General features: G+C 42.4%; 1 protein-coding gene and 1 long non-coding RNA gene across 2 annotated transcripts in view; one reads left to right on the forward strand and one right to left on the reverse strand.

The window, feature by feature from the left end:
• dntt (deoxynucleotidyltransferase, terminal) overlaps positions 1-6,522 on the forward strand; it is a 140,789-nt gene extending 134,267 nt beyond the window's left edge. The window contains exon 11 of the mRNA XM_055901993.1: positions 6,017-6,522. Coding sequence (XP_055757968.1) covers positions 6,017-6,103 — 87 coding nt within the window. The 3' untranslated portion in view covers positions 6,104-6,522. The remainder of the gene's footprint in view (positions 1-6,016) is intronic.
• Positions 1-15,760, reverse strand: part of LOC129836155 (uncharacterized) — a 209,314-nt gene that overhangs the window by 132,552 nt on the left and 61,002 nt on the right. The window lies entirely within an intron of this gene.

Consider the following 15,760-nt stretch of genomic DNA (forward strand, 5'->3'; position numbering starts at 1 on the left):
TAGTTGGAGCTGATCCTTGTCTGTACTGTTTCCTTTGTTAGCTGGACCTTACCATAGCTTTCTGTGGAGCCTTTTGAACTGCTAGCGTGCATCTTGTTACGGATGCCTGAACTATGAGCTAAATCAACTTTAGAACTGACTGTCCAAAGCTCTTATATGTAACCACCTGTTTCCCCGTCACTGTGTGTATTTTGACTTATTTGCTTCCTGAAATCTCAGTCTGCTCTGGAACTATGGAGTTGGGAAGAATAGAGCCAGTAGCACTCATCTCTGTGGAAAGGTTTTAATGCTGTAACTCTATCTTCCACTGACCCTACGCACGCTTGTTAGAAAATATACAGTTGAAGTCGGAGGTTTACATACACTTCATTAAAACTCGTTTTTCAACCACTCCACAAATTTCGTGTTAACCAACAATAGTTTTGGCAAGTCAATTAGGACATCTACTTTGTTCATGACACAAGTAATTTTTCCAACAATTGTTTACAGACAGATCATTTCACTTATAATTCACTGTATCACAATTCCAGTGGGTCAGAAGTTTACATACACTAAGTTGACTGCCTTTAAACAGCTTGGAAAATTCCAGAAAATTATGTCATAGCTTTAGAAGCTTCAGATAGGCTAATTGACATAATTTGAGTCAATTGGAGGTGTACCTGTGGATGTATTTCAAGGCCTACCTACAAACTCAGTGCCTCTTTGCTTGACATCATGGGAAAATCAAAAGACATCAGCCAAGACCTCCAGAAGTCTGGTCCATCCTTGGGAGCAATTTCCAAACGCCTGAAGGTACCACTGTCATGGCCTGGCCATAGAGAGGCTTTTATTCTCTATGTTGGTTAGGCCAGGGTGTGACTAGGGTGGGCATTCTAGTTTCTTTATTTCTATGTTTTTATTTCTTTGTGTTTGGCCGGGTGTGGTTCTCAATCAGAGGGCAGCTGTCTATCGCTGTCTCTGATTGGGAATCATACTTAGGCAGCCTTTTCCCCACCTGGGTTTGTGGGTGGTTGTTTTCTGTATAGTTTAGTATCCTTACAGAACTGTTCGTTTTTCTCTTTGTTATTTTTGTTCTAGTTTTCTGATTTAATAAAATATCATGAACACGTACAACGCTGCACTTTGGTCCAGTCATTTCCAGGAAGAGGATCGTGACAACCACGTTCATCTGTACAAACAATAGTAAGCAAGTATGAACACCATGGGACCACGCAGCCATCATACAGCTCAGGAAGGAGACGCATTCTTTCTCCTAGAGATGAACATGCTTTGGTGCGAAAAGTGCGAATCAATCCCAGAACAACAGCAAAGGACCTTGTGAAGATGCTGGAGGAAACAGGTACAAAAGTATCTATATCCACCGTAAAACGAGTCCTATATCGACAAAACCTGAAATGATGCTCAGCAAGGAAGAAGCCACTTCTCCAAAACCGCCATAAAAAGCCAGACTACGGTTTGCAACTGCACATGGGGATAAAGATATACATTTTTGGAGAAATGTCCTCTGGTCTGATGAAACTAAAATAAAGCTTTTTGGCCATAATGACCATTGTTATGTTGGGAGGAAAAAGGGGCTTGCAAGCCGAAGATCACCATCCCAACTGTGAAGCACAGGGGTGGCAGCATCATGTTGTGGGGGTGCTTTGCTGCAGGAGGGACTGGTGCACTTCACAAAATAGATGGCATCATGAGGCAGGAAAATTATGTGGATATATTGAAGCAACATCTCAAGACATCAGTCAGGAAGTTAAATGTTGGTCATAAATTGGTCTTCCAAATGACCCCAAGCATACTTCCAAAGTTGTGGCAAAATTTCAACAAAGTCAAGGTATTGGAGTGGCCATCACAAAGCCCTGACCTCAATCCTATAGAACATTTATGGGCAGAACTGAAAAAGCGTGTGCGAGCAAGGAGTCCTACATACCTGACTCAGTTGCACCAGCTCTGTCAGGAGGAATGGGCCAAAATTCACCCAACTTATGATGGGAAGCTTGTGGAAGGCTATACTAAACGTTTGACTCAAGTTTAACAATTCAAAGGGCAATGCTATCAAATACTATTTGAGTGTATGTAAATTTCTGACCCACTGGGAATGTGATAAAAAAAAATATCTGAAACAAATCATTCTCTCTATTATTATTCTGACATTTCACATTCTTAAAATAAAGTGGTGATCCTAACTGACCTAAGACAGGGAATTTTTACTAGGATCTAATGTCAGGATTTGTGAAAAACTGAGTTTAAATGTATCTGGCTAAGGTGTATGTAAACTTCCAACTTCAACTGTATACACAAACTATTTACACACTCAATCACACACACTATATGTGACCCGTTTCAGGAAACTAGGCGTATGTCGCAAGTCACGACTTCACAGGAGAGCCATTTAGATTTTGGGGGATTTTTTTATCAAAACGTGTTTTTTTGGCTTGAAATGCCTTCTGGAACATGTGAACATTCCTGTGCCTTAATAACAAACTTGTATGCCATCTTTAAATACGAATAAAATTGTTAGCCTTTTTGTTTAAGCCACAGAAAAAGTCAGCAACCTTCCCACTAGCCATGATTGGCTGAGGTACTGAGTGGGGTGGACATGCCGAGAGTTCGGGCCTCATCTGCCATATAGAAGGCTTCTGTCTATTTGAGCTGGTCAGTCTGTGTTGGTAATCTGTTAGCTAGCTAGCTAGTTAATGTTAGCTGTCTGGCTCTCTAGCTAACGCTACGTGTATGACGTTATTATTCGTATCCCAGAACCATTTGCTTTGCTAGTTAGAGCCTAATGTTAGCTAGCTAACATTGAACCTGGTTGGTTAGCTCCCAGCAGATTCATGCAGGGTAGTAATGATAGCTCGCTGACTCGTTAGCTAACGTTACGTGATGTGTGTGATCTTACTCATTGTTTACCTTGCTAGGTTAATTGTTTACCTAGCTAGCTAGCTACATGTCTTAAGATAAAGTGTAATGTTAGCTAACTAGCTAACGTTAGCTGGCTGGCACCCTAGCTAACGTGCATGACATAATTATTCGTATCCCAGAGCCATTTGCTTTGCTATTTAGCTGGCTGGCTCGTTAGCTAACGTTATGTGACGTGTGTGACCTTACACGTTGTTTACCTTGCTAGCTAGCTTCATGTCTTAAGCTAAAGTGTGCAACACCCTTTGAATATGGCCGGTGTCAGTAAACATCGGCAAAAAAAACAAACGTAATGAAATTGTTGATAGCAGTGCTGATTAGGCTGTTTTCATGAGGTAAACAAATCATCGGCCAGAGCGTCTAGTGTGCTCTGAATGCTCCGAGAGCGAAATTAAATGGGCGGGGCTAAAGCTTAAGAGGGTGTGAACGATGCTGAATGGGTGTAGACAAAGAAGAGCTCTTCACTAGATACCAAAACATTCAAAGCCATTTTCTCAAAAGTGAGTTTACAAGTTTATCAACTTTCAAAGCAGAATTACTTTCCCATTGTTCCTCAAAAATGCAGTGTATGAAATGCAATTTTATAGCTCTGAGTCTCTTCTTTTATCCAATGTAAAAAACACCATTTAAAATTTTGCTACATAAGACAAAATCCAGTTGGTGAGTCCCATATTGACATTCCCACACAGAACCCACACACATACACCACCACACGCAGACCAATACAACACAAACACACATACATACACATTACACACGCACGCACACTCACACACACTTTTACACTCATAATTTGCTGCTGCTACTCTGTTTTTCATTTTACTCTATCTATCCTGATGCTTAGTCACTTTAACCTGCCTTCATGTACATACCCACCTAAAATACCTCGTACCTTTGCATGTTGATCTGGTACTGGTACTCCCTGTATGTAGCTCCATTCTTGCGTATTTTATTTTATTCTTCTTGTGTTACTATTTTTTTGTGTTGTATTGTTGGGTAAAGTCTTTGTTTTCTATATGTTTTGTATGTGTGTGCGCATGTGTGTGTGTGCCTTGCGGGCATGGCTGCATTTGCTGAGAGTCAGGTCATAATCAAATTGAGAGGATCAAGATTCAATCCTTGACTGTTTGTAAGATAGATTTTTATCAACAGAGATAGAAGTCAAATGAAGACTGAAAGAGTGTTTAAACAGACTGGACCGTGGCTGGCCTGAATGCTTTTACCCAGCATGCACTTAGGGCCTCTAACATCCCCCTTGTCATTTGCATTGTAAATAACGAGTTGGCATGGCGGGATATATGCCTAGAAGTGCTTTTCACTCTCACCTACCAGTTATGCTTGGTTATCATCTGCCGTTAGCTGGCAGGAAAGGCCACACTTTTTCATCTCTTCTCATTTCTGTGTGCCAGGTCTCGTTTAGCATTTCAAGGCAGAATGTGTCAGGGTTAAAGCTTTTCACCGGGCCTCTCACACTCACAAGGTGAGTCAGGCTCACCACTGAAACATAGCGTTACTTAGAGCAAGGTCAGAGTTTTTTTTATGACTCTGAGGAGGACGCAGGTAGCCGGATATAAATCTGGGTGTTCACGCTATGGTCAGAGTTGGCACATTTACTGTTCAGTAGCAAATGTTAGACCATAAGAATGATGGCCTCCATTCTACTTTATATGAGTTAATGCACATCTTGATAGGTTAGATTTTCATCAAATCATAGCAACTGTGTTTTCTTTGGTTCAAGGGGTACTGTTGTGAGTCAGAAGAGAAAAGTCTAGTAACTGACCATGTTGACTCATTGATATAGCGATCTCATCTTGAGTTACTGATCTAATCAGACTTGTGCTTCTATGGTTTGACCCTTGAGATGTTTTCAGTGCGTGCGTGGCCTCTTGCCGTCAAGCCATGTCAACTCTCACAGTCTATTTATGTGTTTGTGATGTTGCAGACTACAGTACATGAAGACACCTGCTCGTTGAACATCTCATTCCAAAATCATGGGCATTAATATGAAGTTGGTCCCCCCCTTTGCTGCTATAACAGCCTTCCACTTTTCTGGGAAGGCTTTCCACTAAATGTTGGAAGATTGGAAGCAAGTCCCCGCAGCATTCAACCACAAGAGCATTAGTGAGGTCGGGCACTGGTGTTGGGCGATTAGGCCTGGCTCGCAGTCAGCGTTCCAAATAATCCCAAAGGTGTTCGATGGGGTTGAGGTCAGGGCACTGTGCAGGCCAGTCAAGTTATTCCACACCGATCTCGACAAACCATTTCTGTATGGACCTCGCTTTGTACACAGGGGCATTGTCATGATGAAACAGGAAAGGGCCTTCCCCAAACTGTTGCCACAAAATTGGAAGCACAGAATAATCTAGAATGTCATTGTATGCTGTAGCGTTAAGACTTCCCATCACTGGAACTAATGGGCCTAGCCCAAACCATGAAAAACAGCCCCAGACCATTATTCTTCCTCCACCAAACATTACAGTTGGCACTATGCATTAGGGCAGGTAGCGTTCTCCTGGCATCCGCCAAACCCAGATTAGTCCGTAGGACTGCAAGGTGATGAAGCGTGATTCAAAACTCCAGAGAACGCGTTTCCACTGCTCCAGAGTCCAATGGCAGAGAGCCACTCCAGCCAACTGCTAGGCTATGGAAACCCATTTCATGAAGCTCCCGACGAACAGTTATTGTGCTGACATTGCTTTCAGATGCAGTTTCGAACTCGGTAGTGAGTGTTGCACTAGGCGGTCCCGTTCTGTGAGCTTGTGTGGCCTGCTACTTTGCGGATGAGCCGTTGTTGCTCCTATACGTTTCTACTTCACATTAACAGCACTTACAGTTGACCAGGGCAGAAATTTGATGAACTGACTTGTTGGAAAGGTGGCATCCTATGACGTTGCCACTTTGAAAGTCACTGAGCCATTTCACTGACAATGTTTGTCTATGGAGATTGCATGGCTGTGTGCTCGGGTGTGAAACGGGTGTTGCTAAAATAGCCAAAACCACTAATTTGAAGGGGTGTCCACATACTTTTGGACATGTAGTTTATATTTTATGTCTACAATGTTTCCGAATCCAACCATCAATTTTGTCTTTGTTCTTTCTCCAGAAACTATTCCTACCGGCAACTTCAGAGGAGGATATCTTTGCCCATCTGGGTTTGGAGTATGTGGAGCCCTGGCAGAGAAACGCATAAGCATGTTTCCCTCACAGACACCCATACAATGCCACCTTGGCTACATACAGTACATCACTCCCATCTGTCTACCCGCTCGGCTGCACACTACTGCAATCTCATTTCAAAGAGCCTAATCTGGGTTGATTTCTATACTTGTGTTCTGTTGTTGGACTAGATGCTGATGTATGATTCATCATTTTAGTCTTTTCATCATGCCTGGCTGCTTTCTGTTAGCCTCTTAGCGAGTAAACATTCTGCTCTGTCATTCACAACCCACTTTTCTCTGAGCATTCTTATCTATGTGACTGATACAAAGCTAAATCAACAAATGAATTGCCTGTGGTGGCTGCGAGGTAAAAAGGGAGAGAGGGGTATAAGCGTGGGCGAGAGAGAGAAAGCCTCATCGAGAAAAATGGTTGTAATCAACCTCCTCCTGGCAGGAGAGCGCTCAGCATGAACCGGTGCCAAGCCTCCTGGGAATGGAGAGGTGGGTAATGAGCTGCAGATAGGGGAGCATTCAGCATCCCCCGTTTAGCCTCCGTTTGAGCCTCCACATCCATTGGAGATCATTTAGCAACCGCTCGCAACAGCTACAGCCTTCTCCGCTCAGTCCACTGTCACAATCAATCCCTTTCCCGGGCCACAGAACTGAATTGTGCTGATTAAGGCCAATCAACTGAACTGGACAAGCTGCGATGGCCAGGGTTCATATGACAAGTCAGTTCACATTGTAAATGCAACGTTGGTTATTAAGATAGATGTTGACATTTGCAAACATTTATCCCAATATACAGTAACTTAGTGAGCGTAGCCGTTTTAATGGCCTCTTGTTAGGAAGCATGGTATTATTTTTCCTACGGTAGCTTTGCTGGGACATACAAATTCATCTGCTTGAGATATACTGTAATGGCCTGCTGTCCACAATCTAGCTCAGTTTCCCATGATGCTCAGGTAAAGCACATCCCATGATACCTCCGAAACGGCAGATATACTGTACGTCACTGGGGCTATCGCATCCTAGTGGAGAACCCTATTTAAAGATCTTTAAGTAGAGCATCCCAGGCACATTGAGGAGTCGACCCTAGGGCCTAGCTCTCACTCCCTTTACCCTCTCTCCCCTATCCAGGCTGGTCGGTCAAACAGAGAGCCACACTAAATGCATTGGATCTGAGATTGAGCTCAGTTTCAACATCACTGTGAAGAACTATCTGTTTTTCTATGGGGGACTGGGTCATTGGAATATGTAACAATGAAAACAATGAACCTTTCACTGTCCAGCTGAGGAAGCATAACTAATACTGCATGGACAAATACTTTTAAGCTGTGACGACTTCAGTAATTACTATGGGATTAGTCCTAACAGTTTCAGAATCTTGCAATTTTCTAGGATTTAAATCCCATTCTTTCTGATCTGAAATGGTCCCGTCTGCCTTAACAATTAAAGAGGAGTGCTCCCACATAGCACACACATTTAAGAGTGTGTATTCTGTGATACAAGGTGATAAATTGACTAAAAGTACACAAGTGTGACAGACACCACTGTATATGGAAGTGTATAACGGGCCATTTCATTCATACATTGTTGTGTTTGTTTGCTCCTCCTTGCAATAAATCAACAGACCAATCAACAGCCTCTCAATTCTACCACCACTGAAATAAACAGTTCACTGTTATTATACTATGTCCAGAACCGCAATAAACTAAATTACAAGGGAGCATCAACCAATTATCCAATCCTGAAAATGCATGTTGTCCCGGGCCCAGTTCTTCAAAAGTAATCTGATCAGATTTTGGCAATCGCTTAGAATGAAATCCATAGAAATAGAATGAATGGAACACGCGTCCCCATTGGTTGACTTCACCAAAGTAAGGTTGTGGTCAGTAAACAGTGGTACAGTGCAGTATCAACTCTTCAATAAAATGATTCAGTAAATCTGGGTTAAAATAATGACAATAGAATAGCAACCAGGTGGTCTTTGCACGTGAATGCAGCAATACACCATACTTGTAACGGCTGTCTATCTCTTCCTCCTCATCTGACGAGGAGAGGCGAGAAGGATCGGAGGACCAATACGCAGAGTGGTAAGTGTCCATGTTTTAATAATATAAACTGAACACTACACAAATAACAAAGAACCGAAACAGTACCGTGTGGCGACAAACACTGACACGGAAGACAAACACCCACAAACCAACAGTGAAAACAGGCAACCTAAATATGGCTCCCAATCAGAGACAATGCAAAACACCTGCCTCTGACTGAGAACCATATTAGGCTAAATGAACAAACCTAAACATAGAAACAAATAACATAGACTGCCCACCCCAACTCACGCCCTGACCATACTAAATAAAGACAAAACAAAGGAAAATAACAGTCAGAACGTGACAATAATACCATTCTGTGCACCTGTTTCAGATCATTTAATATGATAATAAAAAATTCTAATAATGAATTTAATTCAACATAAAAAAATAAAAATAAAGACTTCCCCTCTGTGTTATTAGCATACAGGTAACTGCTAAAATAAAGGAAACAGTTGAGTAAATGAGGGATACAAAGTATTTTGAAAGCAGGTGCTTCCACACAGGGTCATGTATAAAAATATCCAGTTGCCCAGTACTTTGGCTACCATGGCTAGAAGAAGAGATCTCAGTGACTTTGAAAGAGGGGTCTCACAAGGAGCATAGGGGGTTTAAAGTGTTTGTGTGCGTGTGTGTGTGTGTGTGTGTGTGTGTGTGTGTGTGTGTGTGTGTGTGTGTGTGTGTGTGTGTGTGTGTGTGTGTGTGTGCGTGCGTGCGTGCATGCATAGGGGGTTTAAAGTGTTTGTGTGCGTGTGTGTGTGTGTGTGTGTGTGTGTGTGTGTGTGTGTGTGTGTGTGTGTGTGTGTGTGTGTGTGTGTGTGTCAGTCACCATATCTCAAACCAATTGAACACTTATGGGAGATTCTGGAGCAGTGCCTGAGACATTGTTTTCCACCACCATCATCAAATAACAAAATTATGGAATTTCTCATGGAACAATGGGGTCGCATCCCTCCAATAGAGTTCCAGACACTTGTAGAATCTATGCCAAGGCACATTGAAGCTGTTCTGGCAGCTCGGGGTGGACCAGCGCCCTCATGTTGGTGTTTCCTTTATTTTGGCAATTACGTGCATGTGTGCTTATTCATGACTTAAATAATGTGTGTGAATAAAACCAGCTTGATTCGCTGAAAAAAAGGATGTGTTTTGCAGTCCAAACAGCTTACATTTCTCCCTATGCAATCTTTTTTTAAACAGCAGTTTACTCTCAGCAACATTCTACTGGCACCCATCCTATTTACTCAGCACGGAAGGGAAAATGTAAATCGAAGATTGGTGGTGGGTATACCATGTAGGCAGGTCCCACTGCGTGATTTTAGTTGCAACCCTTTTCCCTGACCTTTTAAAGAGCCTCTGCACTCGGAAATATCCCAATATAAACCTCCATATAAAAAGATGTAAGGTCATTCTACAGCTCTATCAATGTGTCCGCATGCAGATTATGGGGGTGATTGAGGGAGGTGATGATATCAGGACAGTTTGCATTGAAAGCTGGTGCGGGAGATTGAGGTGGGGGCCGTTAGATTGATGACTGGCCCGTTCAATAAGACACTAGATCCACAGGGGCTCATGCATCAGCCTCAGCTCATGCACCAGCAAACGGGATACTACACTTTTATCACTGAAAATGAACTTGACATTCATGGATGCTTTTGTGTGCTACGTTTGAAATCCTTTAAAAAAAAATATTGGCATACGGTATGGGTGTATGTTTGTATTACGCTACACTACCCAAGAGCACATAGGTTTGCATCGTATTATAGCCTAGAGAATAGCTGTAACAATAAATGTATGGGCTTCCACTCCAACTGCAATGTGGCGTAATACTGTGCATGCAGCAACGCTGTCACAATATCACTGTCATGCTTTCACGTACTGACAAAAGTTCTCTTTCAACTCAGCCATCCCCTAAACTAATAGAGGAGAGGAGACAGAAATAGATCAGGTTGAAGGCTGGTAATTTCATAGCTCCTTGAGTAAACTCTTCGTTATTGTATCAGAGGACAGTGATTTATTAGATGTGCTGTACAGGCTAGAATGTATTGTGTCTGGGCCAGTCAAAGCCAGTGGAGGAGGGTGACAGAATAAGGACGCTGTGTATCCTTGCCTCTCAAGTCTTGTCAGGCTGTCAACTCACCCGGAGAAAAGTGAAACCGATACATGGCTGCAGTTTATGTGGAACAAGAGAGGAGAGAAGGGGGAAATACTCAAGAGTGCCTGGCTTCATAGTTCACATGGTTAGAGTCACCCACACAAAAAATAACAGACGTTTGAGAGAGATCTACTCTTAGCCCTGTAAATGTCTCCAGGTGCCTGTTGGATGGTTTTCCACTGGGGGAAAACAGTCAATCAATCTGATTTGTACTCTAACCAATCATTATAATGGCGATGATAGTGTTGATTGGGCAATGCGTGTTAAAAAGACTCTCGTCTTTTTTTTGTCAATCCTCCGTATTCCAGAATGAAACTGTGCACATCCACATAGAACTACATTCCCTAAATACCCTAAATACTCACCAAACAACACCCAGATCCGTTCACCAGTTTTCTTTCACGAAGATAGGTTTAAAAATCTGCACTCTGCCATTGACAACTATTGAACAGACATTCAAGAAATCCAACAAAGTTGTTGGCTATTGCCAACACTGTCATTCTAGGAGAGATGCCATTTGTCTCCATTCGTATTGTCTCATTACAAACATATATGATAGACTCAAAGGAGAGGGTTCATGGTTTCTTTAGGAGTCTTATCTTGTTCATGAAAGGGTAAGTGAACGGGGCTCAGAAAGGGACTCCTCTCTTGACCTGACAATGATACTGAGCTTGCTGTGGAGTAGTCTTGCATGGAGCTACTGCACAGTGTGTGTAGATCTCAGTGATAAATGACCTGGATCCTGGATTCCTGGGGAGGTTGGGCAGAGCCTCAGGAAGTGTCCGCCTCCACAGGTGGAAGAGGACAGAATGGAAAGAGGAAATGGAGGAAGAAAAGAGGAGCTATGCCATCTGCTCCACAGCGCGTCACCTCGCTGCCCTCTACCTTCTGCTGTGTCTGAAAGAGGGGCTGTGGTGACCTTCTTGCCCATCCTCAAGCTGTCTTCGACCACACTTCTCTACCCCTCTCTCAGCCTACTGTCTGGTCCGGCAGCCGCGCCCCAAGAATAACCTGATAGGCCCACCGCCTTCTCGAGATAGTCATTTTGACACTCTTTGAATAGAGGGCCAATCGTTTAACCCCTCCCAAACCCCCCTGTTGACCTGTTGTATTTTTAGATATCGCCACATTTCATGCCACGGTAAACACCTTCATCAGGAACGTCAGGGGCAAGACCACAATTCGACAGGGTGGATTTTGGAAAAATGAAGTCCTCAGATTCATTTGACAATCAAGCCATTAGCATGTTGGAACAAGAGGACATTTACGAATGTGCATTTAGGCTACATGACTGCGTCTGTGTGAGTAAGTGCATATTTGTCACGTTCGTTGATGGAAGAATCAGACCAAGGTGCAGCGTGGTAAGCGTACATCATTTATTTTGATGAACACAAAAAAAACAATAAACTACAACCGAACGTGAAGCTATGTGTAGTGCAGAAAGCAACTAGACATAGACAAGATCCCACAAACTAAAGGTGGAAAAAAGGCTGCCTAAGTATGATCCCCAACCAGAGACAACGATAGACAGCTGCCTCTGATTGGGAACCATACCCGGCCAACAAAGAAATAGAAAAACTAGAATGCCCACCCAAATCACACCCCGACCTAACCAAATAGAGAAATAAAAAGGCTCTCTAAGGTCAGGGCGTGACAATATTATCTATCAGAGAAGGTGGATATCTGAATCAGAAATACTCTGGTAGTTTTGGGAGGTTTCTGTCAGCCGAAAAATGTCCGTGATGTGTTCAATGAGTAGTAGCTCCTGCATTAGGGTCAACCTCTTTCCACAGATAATTCATTCCAACGTGTGAGTGGCTGAGATTCTCTATGGAGATTCTCTATTGACCATTTCCCTCTGTTCTGCCTGTGTTCCATTGACCTGGCAACTCAACCGGTTTGATCCCCTAAGCAGAGACACTTGTGCCAAGACACACTCAAATAAAACAAGCTAGCAACAATTGTAAAGATTGTAACACTACGTGACAAAAAATAGCCATTTTGTTAGGACATCTATACTCCCAAAGTCAGTTTGGTTTTAACTTTTAAGGTGATGGTGATAATTAGGCAAGAGAAGACAGTTACCAGCATCAGGGAAAGCCTGCACACACAAAGTAAAAATCAATTATCTAAGGCACTCATTCTGTCATTCTTGTCATTTTAATGTGAAATGATGGCACCTGATTAACACCATTATATCCAAGACTTGAATCACTAAATGTGATCTCTAGGGAACTTTCATTGTCAATCTAATGCTGTGCCTGTCCCTGTCCTAATTCATGTAGCTTCATTTTTCAACACACTTCTCATTCATTCACATGAGAGCTCATCAAGAGAATTGGCATTATATAGGTTCGTGCCCACGCTATTCTTAGCACTCACGCTGCCTCTTGATTTGACTAATTTTAGTGCGGAGGACTGTACTGTTATTGTGCCCATCATTAGTCAAGGACTTTGAAAAAGCAAAGCTCAGATGTACTGTCCAAAGCCAGGATCAAAGCAAGCAGAGAAACAAACAAACATCTCTCTCTCTCAATTCAATTCAATTCAATTCAAGGGGCTTTATTGGCATGGGAAACATGTGTTAACATTGCCAAAGCAAGTGAGGTAGATATTATACAAAAGTGAAATAAACAATACAAAATAACAGTAAACATTACACATACAGAAGTTTCAAAACAATAAAGACATTACAAATGTTATATTATATATATACAGTGTTGTAACAATGTACAAATGGTTAAAGCACACAAGTTAAAATAAATAAGCATAAATATGGGTTGTATTTACAATGGTGTTTGTTCTTCACTGGTTGCCCTTTTCTTGTGGCAACAGGTTACAAATCTTGCTGCTGTGATGGCACACTGTGGAATTTCTCCCAGTAGGTATGGAAGTTTATCAAAATTGGATTTGTTTTCAAATTCTTTGTGGATCTGTGTAATCTGAGGGAAATATGTGTCTCTAATATGGTCATACATTGGGCAGGAGGTTAGGAAGTGCAGCTCAGTTTCCACCTCATTTTGTGGGCAGTGAGCACATAGCCTGTCTTCTCTTGAGATCCATGTCTGCCTACGGCGGCCTTTCTCAATAGCAAGGCTATGCTCACTGAGTCTGTACATAGTCAAAGCTTTCCTTAAGTTTGGGTCAGTCACAGTGGTCAGGTATTCTGCCACTGTGTACTCTCTGTTTAGGGCCAAATAGCATTCTAGTTTGCTCAGTTTTTTTGTTAATTCTTTCCAATGTGTCAAGTAATTATCTTTTTGTTTTCTCATGATTTGGTTGGGTCTAATTGTGCTGTTGTCCTCGGGCTCTGTGGGGTGTGTTTGTGTTTGTGAACAGAGCCCTAGGACCAGCTTGCTTAGGGGACTCTTCTCCATGTTCATCTCTCTGTAGGTGATGGCTTTGTTATGGAAGGTTTGGGAATCGCTTCCTGGTGGTTGTAGAATTTAACGGCTCTTTTCTGGATTTTGATAATTAGTGGGTATCGGCCTAATTCTGCTCTGCATGCATTATTTGGTGTTCTACGTTGTACACGGAGGATATTTTTGCAGAATTCTGCATGCAGAGTCTCAATTTGGTGTTTGTCCCATTTTGTGAAATCTTGGTTGGTGAGCGGACCCCAGACCTCACAACTATAAAGGGCAATGGGCTCTATGACTGATTCAAGTATTTTTAGCCAGATCCTAATTGGTATGTTGAAATTTATGTTCCTTTTGATGGCATAGAATGCCCTTCTTGCCTTGTCTCTCAGATCGTTCACAGCTTTGTGGAAGTTACCTGTGGCGCTGATGTTTAGGCCGAGGTATGTATAGTTTTTTGTGTGCTCTAGGGCAACAGTGTCTAGATGGAATTTGTGGTCCTGGCGACTGGACCTTTTTTGGAACACCATTATTTTGGTCTTACTGAGATTTACTGTCAGGGCCCAGGTCTGACAGAATCTGTGCAGAAGATCTAGGTGCTGCTGTAGGCCCTCCTTGGTTGGTGACAGAAGCACCAGATCATCAGCAAACAGTAGACATTTGACTTCAGAGTCTAGTAGGGTGAGGCCGGGTGCTGCAGACTGTTCTAGTGCCCGCACCAATTCGTTGATATATATGTTGAAGAGGGTGGGGCTTAAGCTGCATCCCTGTCTCACCCCACGACCCTGTGTGAAGAAATGTGTGTGTTTTTTGCCAATTTTAACCGCACACTTGTTGTTTGTGTACATGGATTTTATAATGTCGTATGTTTTACCCCCAACACCACTTTCCATCAATTTGTATAGCAGACCCTCATGCCAAATTGAGTCGAAGGCTTTTTTGAAGTCAACAAAGCATGAGAAGACTTTGCCTTTGTTTTGGTTTGTTTGGTTGTCAATTAGGGTGTGTAGGGTGAATACATGGTCTGTTGTACGGTAATTTGGTAAAAAGCCAATTTGACATTTGCTCAGTACATTGTTTTCATTGAGGAAATGTACAAGTCTGCTGTTAATGATAATGCAGAGTATTTTCCCAAGGTTACTGTTGACGCATATTCCACGGTAGTTATTGGGGTCAAATTTGTCTCCACTTTTGTGGATTGGGGTGATCAGTCCTTGGTTCCAAATATTGGGGAAGATGCCAGAGCTAAGGACGATGTTAAAGAGTTTTAGTATAGCCAATTGGAATTTGTTGTCTGTATATTTGATCATTTCATTAAGGATATCATCAACACCACAGGCCTTTTTGGGTTGTAGGGTTTTTATTTTGTCCTGTAACTCGTTCAAGGTAATTGGAGAATCCAGTGGGTTCTGGTAGTCTTTAATAGTTGATTCTAGGATTTGTATTTGATCATGTATATGTTTTTTCTCTTTATTCTTTGTTATAGAGCCAAAAAGATTGGAGAAGTGGTCTCTCTCTCTCTCTCTCTCTCTCTCTCTCTCTCTCTCTCTCTCTCTCTCTCTCTCTCTCTCTCTCTCTCTCTCTCTCTCTCTCTCTCTCTCTCTCTCTCTCTCTCTCTCTCTCTCTCTCTCTCTCTCCTCTCTCTCTCTCTCTCTCTCTCTCTCTCTCTCTCTCTCTCTCTCTCTCTCTCTCTCTCTCTCTCTCTCTCTCTCTCATATCACCTTCCCTTGCATCTCTCATTTGCTCAACTGTGTAGGGCTTGCGAAAGCTCACGCTTCCTTCCGAGCCACAGTGTTATTTTGCAAAAACACAGAATATGTGGGATTAACTAAAAAAATGGCATGAAGCTCAAACCTCCTTCTGAGCCATAGTGTTAGTTTGCAGTTGGACTGCAAAAACCCATGACATTTCAATAAGTAAGGGTAAAGCTTTAGAAATGACAGTGTGTATGATTTTCTCACCACCCCACCCCTCCATACAGTGCTCTCTGCAAAAAAACAGAATATGTGGGATTAACTAAATAAACAGCATGAAGCTCAAACCTCCTTCTGAGCCATAGTGTTAGTTTGCAGTTGGACT

This window comes from Salvelinus fontinalis, chromosome 37 (assembly GCF_029448725.1).
Source record: "Salvelinus fontinalis isolate EN_2023a chromosome 37, ASM2944872v1, whole genome shotgun sequence".
NCBI classification, from domain to species: Eukaryota; Metazoa; Chordata; class Actinopteri; order Salmoniformes; family Salmonidae; genus Salvelinus; species Salvelinus fontinalis.